General features: G+C 64.5%; 2 protein-coding genes across 4 annotated transcripts in view; one reads left to right on the forward strand and one right to left on the reverse strand.

Moving 5' to 3' along the window:
• The window catches only part of CCDC33 (coiled-coil domain containing 33), a 43,983-nt gene extending 42,224 nt beyond the window's left edge, over positions 1-1,759 (forward strand). Inside the window, exons 18-22 of the mRNA XM_040600224.1 lie at positions 13-144; positions 348-420; positions 621-742; positions 975-1,062; positions 1,639-1,759. Of these exons, the coding sequence (XP_040456158.1) occupies positions 13-144; positions 348-420; positions 621-742; positions 975-1,062; positions 1,639-1,724 (501 nt within the window). The 3' untranslated portion in view covers positions 1,725-1,759. The remainder of the gene's footprint in view (positions 1-12; positions 145-347; positions 421-620; positions 743-974; positions 1,063-1,638) is intronic.
• Positions 1,760-2,131: 372 nt separating this feature from the next.
• On the reverse strand, positions 2,132-6,000 carry LOC121092025 (cholesterol side-chain cleavage enzyme, mitochondrial). 3 transcript variants are annotated; one of them, XM_040602428.1, is made up of 9 exons: positions 5,618-6,000; positions 4,910-5,065; positions 4,493-4,692; positions 3,903-4,106; positions 3,233-3,393; positions 2,989-3,155; positions 2,767-2,845; positions 2,372-2,563; positions 2,132-2,254 (listed from the first exon to the last, which is right to left on the reverse strand). In XM_040602428.1, exons 1-9 carry the CDS (start codon positions 5,851-5,853, stop codon positions 2,132-2,134), a joined length of 1,518 nt encoding a protein of 505 aa, XP_040458362.1. In that variant the 5' UTR covers positions 5,854-6,000. The 3 variants fall into 3 exon arrangements, 2 of the variants coding, with proteins under 2 accessions (XP_040458362.1, XP_040458361.1); XM_040602427.1 differs by having other exon boundaries at positions 2,132-2,563; XR_005829157.1 differs by having other exon boundaries at positions 2,140-2,254; positions 2,372-2,845.

Genomic DNA, 6,000 nt, shown 5'->3' on the forward strand with positions numbered 1-6,000 from the left:
CCTCCCCCCCAGAAAAACGACCGGGAGAAGGAGCTGGTGCTGCTCCAGCGAGCCCACCAGCAGCAGCAGGCTGCGCTGAGGAGGTGCCAGGAGAAGGTGGCCAAGACGAAGGGCTTGGAGGAGACAGTGCGGCAGCAGGAGAAAGTGAGTTGTGGAGCACGAGGTCGGGGTGGGAAGGTCAGCCTGGGGGGGCATGAGGCTCTGTGGAGCAGATGGGACCCTCTGGCCCATCCCAGCCCTCCATGAGATCTGCCTGGTCCCAGGCCCATGGTGGCTGGGGAGATGTGATGGTCACCACTGCCTCGTGTTGAGCTGGTGACATGGGAATGGCTCTGCTCGCTCCCAAGGTGATCGAGGTGATGGAGCGGGTGCTGCAGGAGCAGCTCACTGGGACGGGCCTGAGCACTGAGAAGCCATCAGGTGGGTGCAAGCAGAGATGGGGACCCTCGGGGGGGGCTGCTGCATTCCTTTGGCCGTGGGATGGTCTGTGGTGGGGGATCAGAGTTGGTCCTGAGCCCTCCAGCACCCATTCCTGGGTGTCGGGGAGGTGAGGGCTTGCTCCTAACCCCCATCTCTGCACGGGATGGGGGGTGTAGGACACATCCCCCCCCACCCCCCAGGTGAAGCCCTCTCCGCGGAGGTGTACACTGCTCTGCTGGCTGAGAACCGCAGGCTGCGGGAGGAGCTGGCCAGGCCCCACCACCACCCACCCCCCAACTCCCCACGGCCCCCAGCTTTGCCGGTGAGACTGGGGAGGGGGGAACAGGTCTGAGAGGGGGAGTAGAGATGTGGCACCCCAGAAAGCAACACCAGGGGGTAACTGGGCAAACTGGGGGCATCGCCTAGGTGGCAACTCCAGCTCTGTGGGGTGATAGCCACCCCTGTGGCTTGCTGCCCCCCAAGAGCAGGGTGTAGGAAGCGGGGGGCGATCCAGCATTGCCTTTCCTCTCTCCTGCTCATCTCATGGCCTGCAGGGTGTTTTCGGGGGTGCGGAGAAGCTGTCTCTGCTGGCCAGGCTGGAGGAGGCACAAGCCCGCGGGCGGGTGCTGGAGAGGCAGGTGGGCATCGCCCTCCTGCACCCCACTTGCTGGTGGGGAGCTTGGGGGTGTTGGGCCAGAATGGGGGGCTCCTCTAGCCCCCACACCTTGGAGAGAACGAGCCTGGTTTGGGTTTGTCCCAGCTGGAGGAGGCGGCGAGGAGATGGGGAAGGGAGAAGCAGGAGCTTGGCACTCGTCTGCTGGAGAGGGAGCACGGCTTCCCCCACGCCCCCGCCTCGGTGAGCACCCGGGGGGCACCAGGGCCACCCCACATGGGGGCTGGCAGCCAGTGTTCAAGACCGAGGGGGGCTCAGAGCCACCCCTTTGCACTCAGACAGCTGGCGGGGGGGGGATAGCGGGGGGACTCCGTGCCCACCCCTACATCAGGGAGGATTTGCCCCAGTTTCCCTGCAGGACCCTGGGCAAGAGGGAGAGAGGAGGGTGGTCCCTGGCATCACAGGACCCCCCCCAGCACCCCAGGGTACCCCCCAAGCTCAGACCCCCTTGTTGCAGTCCTCTCATCCCCACCCGATGCCCCCCAGAGAGGGCTGTATTTACAGCTCCCTGAGACATTCTCCTGTTCCCCAGCAGAACCTGCCAGCGATCTCCGCAGCCCCCCCGAGAAGACCCCAGACCCTGGACCCCCTGTCCCAGCCCGTGCCTGGGGAAAGAGCTGGAGAAAACTAATGCTGGCACGAAGGAGCCAGTGCTTTTTCAGATGATGAAATTACAGAGTAAATCAGAGGCGAAGCAAAACGTGAGAGGGTGTCGGAGAAGCAGGGCTGCAGTCCCCGGCGTGGTCCCTGGGGACCCCCGCGCAGCCGGGTGGGTGCAGCAGCTCCCTCCGCCCTGCGCTCCGTGGGGTGACGGTGGGGGCTGGGGTTGCGGGGGTTTATCTCCCCCGTGGCGTAAGCGCAGCCTTGAGCGGAGGCAGGGATGCTCGGAGCCAAGGCTGTGGCCGTGAGAGCGTCCCAGCCGTCCCCCGGCTCGCATCCCTGAGCTGGTCTGGCTGTAAGGAGCTGAAAGCGCTTGCTGGGATGGTGGGGGCGACCCCCCAGCTGGGACCGGCGGGGTGTCACCCGGGGTCGGGTTCCTCATGCTTGGGGCTCAAGCGGCCGTAAGGTCAAGTAGATGGGTTTGTCTGGGATCAGGATGAGATCAAACTTGGTCCCGACTTCCACCGCTCTCATGGTTTCGATCTTGAAGTTCTCCAGGATCTGGGATGTGGGAGAAAAGAGAAGATGGGAAACACTGGAGGTGCCAACACCCGCGTGCCGCCTCCCCGACCCCTTGCAGTGCCAGGCCCCCAGTGTCCCCAGCAGCAGGATGCTCACCTGCATGAGGAAGAGCTGCATCTCCAGCTCAGCGATCCGGCGTCCCAGGCACTGGCGGGGTCCGAACCCAAAACTCAGCCCCTTGAAGTGCTTGGGGCCAGCTGCCAGCCAGCGCTGGGGGCTGAACTGCTCCGGCTTGGGGAAGACCTCAGGATCCCGGCCCATGGCGTAGAGACCGACCTGCACCAGCGTCTGCAGGGAAGGATCAGCCCCTGTGGGTCTTGGCTCCCCACGTGGCTCAGCTGGTGCTTGGGGTGCAGGAAGGGGGTGCAAGGATGGGATCCAGCCCCGCGGCTGCTCCCCCATGTCACCCACCCATGCTCCAGGTCCCACCTCCACCCAGAGCCCTGTGTGAAGCAGGCTGGGGTGAGGAGGGACCTGGAGGCCATGCTAACCTTTGGGGGGATGCGGTAGTCCTGGAGGATGACCTCCTGAGTGGTGTACCTCTGCAGGGTCACTGCCACGGGATGCAGCCTAGGGGGACAGGTCCCACACACCTGATTTTGGGGGCAGCCTCACCTGCTCATGTCCCACCTCAATGCACGACATCCCAACAGTGCCAGCGATTCGGGGAGGGAAGGGGCTGGGGGTGTTTTTCAGCGGGGGCTTCTCCTCACCGGAGTGTCTCCTTGATGGTGGCTTTGAGCAGCCGGATGGTTTTCAGCATCTTCACCCTGTCCCCTGCTGCCTCCTGCTTGGCAGCCAGGACTTCTGCCCGCAGCTGCTCCTGGACCCCCGGGGACCGCGCCAGCTCAAACATGGCCCACTGCAGCGTCATGGAGGTCTGGAGCGGGGCAGGGGAGCAAGGCTCAACACCAGCCAGGACCTTCTCCCTGCCCAGCAACCCTGCCCGCTCCTTACGGTGTCCACCCCGCCAGCCATCATCTCGGTGACGCTGGCCTTGATGTCATCCAAGGGCAGCTTGTCCTGCATGATCAGGCTGCAGAGGATGCCCATGTACTCCTTGGTGCTCTTGCGTTGCAGCCGCAGGTCCCGATAGACGTTTTGTATGCATTTGTCCGCTGAAAAGACATGGAGACATGGTGTGGTCTTCCTCCCCCAGGGCCATGGTGGAGGAGGAAGGCACCAGATGTGGCACCTTAGGACATCGCTGTCCCACGCCAGTGGCTTTTCCATGGGAGCTGCTCCTGTGGCAGCTTGGGACTGCGGTCCCTGCTGCAGGACCCAGCAGTGGCTGGGTGGGCACAGAGGGTTAGGGATGAGGATGCCCTGGGGGAGGACACCCTGCAAGAGAGTTGTGCCAGGTGCCAAAAGCTCTCAGAGGCCACAAGTCCCTCTGGGAGAGCTGCTCCCCTCAACTTGATGCCCATCATCTGCCCTTTATCGCTCCTGGACAGTTCCCCACCCCACAAGCTCCAGATATGAAAAGCCTTCCTGGACCTGGTGGCCCCTTGCTGGGTGGTTGGACCCAGAAGGTCTCTGCGCTGGTGAGATGAGGTTGCGCTACAGACCCAGGTCCTCAAAGGGGCCTTGGGTGACACAGGACGGTGCGGGCAGGAGAAGCACTCACCCTGGGAGAAGATGGCATCCCAGGCCCGGACGTGGTCCCGCCACATCTTGGCGTTGAGGTGGCGGAGGAGGGCAGGCGGCAGGTAGAGCATGGGCGAGGTGGTGTGGAACATCAGGGTCACGGCATCGATGAAGCGCTGCGCCTCGGGGTCCACAAAGTCCTGCAGCAGCCCCAGCCGCTCCCCGTAGAGCACGTGGCACACGGCTGCAAGCACAGCACCCGTGAGGGGACCCAGCCAGGGGGGACCTCGTCCCCTCCACCCTCTCATGGCCAGCTCCAGCCTTTCTATGGGGACCTGGCTTGGCCTCCTGCTCACTCTGAGCATCACGGGGCCAGGAAGGCACCCCTTGTTGGGCATCAGTTGAAGACCGGTAGATGATAAAACAGTGTTTTATCAACAGTTTTGGGTTGTTCTCTGCTTGCCCAGGGAGAGGACATCCCTCTAGACCCTGGGGCCTTGGGGGAGAGGCTTGTCTGCCCATCTCTGCGGGTGAGGCTGGCGGAAGCACAGTGTTACCCATCTCGGGTACCTTGCAAAGAGGTGTTTCAGGGGGACATGCCTTGCAGAGACCCATGCCCCAGACACTCACACTCCAGGGCAAAGCGGAAGAGCTCGTGGGTGAAGTCGGCCGTCCAGCGCTCCCGGCCGCTCTTCCCCACCTGGGCCCGTGCCCGCTGGATGAAGTCCTCGCCCACTTGGCTCAGCAGAGGCACAAAACTCTCCACCACCTGCGGTGACAGCACCTCCTTGTTGAGCATCAGGCGGTCCGAGCGCCAGGCCTCCCCCGTCCTGTGGGACACCAAAGTGGGGGGTCAGAAGTGTCCTCCCCCATCCACGAACCCCACACACCCCCTCCCAGAGGATGTCACCTCCCAAAGCACAGGGCCAGTCAGCATCCTCATCACCCTCCTGATGCTCCAGCTTCTCACCACCCCATGTGCCAGGGCTATTGCATTAGAACCTGGGAGCCCCATTTTAAGGGTATCCCCCTGGCACCCCGACTCACTTGAGGAGCACGCCGTAGGGCTTGTTGCGGTAGTCGCGGTAAGCCACCCAGGGGGGTACACTGAAGCGCTCCGGCAGCGTCCCCTCCACCTGGAAAAGGGTGGCAGCGTCCTGGGGGCTGATGATGTTCACACTCTCATAGACACCCAGCTTCTCCCTGTTGGGGTGCAGAGGGGGGTCAGCCCCGCACGCTGACCCCCACCTGCACCCGTCCCCGCAGCCTCTCACCTCCCCAGATCAAGCACCTTCCCCCAGCGCCCCCAAATCAACCACCCTTCCCTTCGCACCCCCCAAAATCCTGCCTGCAGGTCCCATCCCAGGGTATGCAGCGGCTCAGCACCAGAATCAGGCTCCCAGGGCTCAGGCAGCCACAGCCAGGGGTGCAGGACCTGGACCCCCACCCTTCCTCCTCTGCCTGCTCCAGACCCCACGGAGATCAGGGTGGGCAAAGTCCGTCTCCAGCCCCCCCCCCCCCCTCCTCCCGACATCCCACATCCGCCAGGCACGAATGGGTCTCCCCTTTCGCCCCTCACCGTGGCATCAAGCCTGGGTGGCACACAGCCAGCCGGGCGGCTCCAGCAGCTCAGGCACCCGTTCACCCCCTCCTCACCCAGAGCAGGACTGGAAATAGCAACAGCATCCTGGACTGGGCAGGCTGCGGAGCCGGGGGGAGCGGGGCGGGGGGTGCCGGGGGCAGACGCTGCCTCACCTGTAAATGGGCCCGAACTGCTGGAACTTGCGAGCCATGATGTGGTGGACGTTGTGCAAGCCGCCCTCCTGCCAGAAGCGGTACAGGTTGAGCCAGCCAGCGCGCCAGTCGCCGGGCAGCTGGTTGAAGGGCCGAGGAGCTGGTGGGATGGGGGAGGCAGCCCCTCCAGCCCTGCGGCAGCCCCCGGCTGGGGCTGGGGGCCATCCCCGCAAGGCACCCGCAGCCCGGGCGAGCATGGGAGCAGGTGGCGGGGGAGGGAGTCGAGGGTGGCCTCTTTTGTCCCCCCGGCTGGCCTCGCTCAAGGCTCAAGGCGAGATGCTCATGCTCTTGCCCGCCTCCCGATGAGTCACGGCCGCCCCAGGGACAGGGACAGGCGAGGGCAT

The sequence above is a fragment of the Falco naumanni genome, chromosome 7, assembly GCF_017639655.2.
Source record: "Falco naumanni isolate bFalNau1 chromosome 7, bFalNau1.pat, whole genome shotgun sequence".
Lineage (NCBI taxonomy): Eukaryota > Metazoa > Chordata > Aves > Falconiformes > Falconidae > Falco > Falco naumanni.

What these genes read in the sequence shown, in the direction of transcription:
- LOC121092025 (XM_040602427.1), bottom strand. Translation starts at nt 5,853, where the DNA reads ATGCTCGCCCGGGCTGCGGGTGCCTTGCGGGGATGGCCCCCAGCCCCA. An exon ending in GGATGCCATCTTCTCCCAGG is followed by an intron (nt 3,394 to 3,902) that starts GTGAGTGCTTCT and finishes ATGTCTTTTCAG; the next exon opens with CGGACAAATGCATACAAAAC. An exon ending in TGGCTGGCGGGGTGGACACC is followed by an intron (nt 3,156 to 3,232) that starts GTAAGGAGCGGG and finishes GCCCCGCTCCAG; the next exon opens with ACCTCCATGACGCTGCAGTG.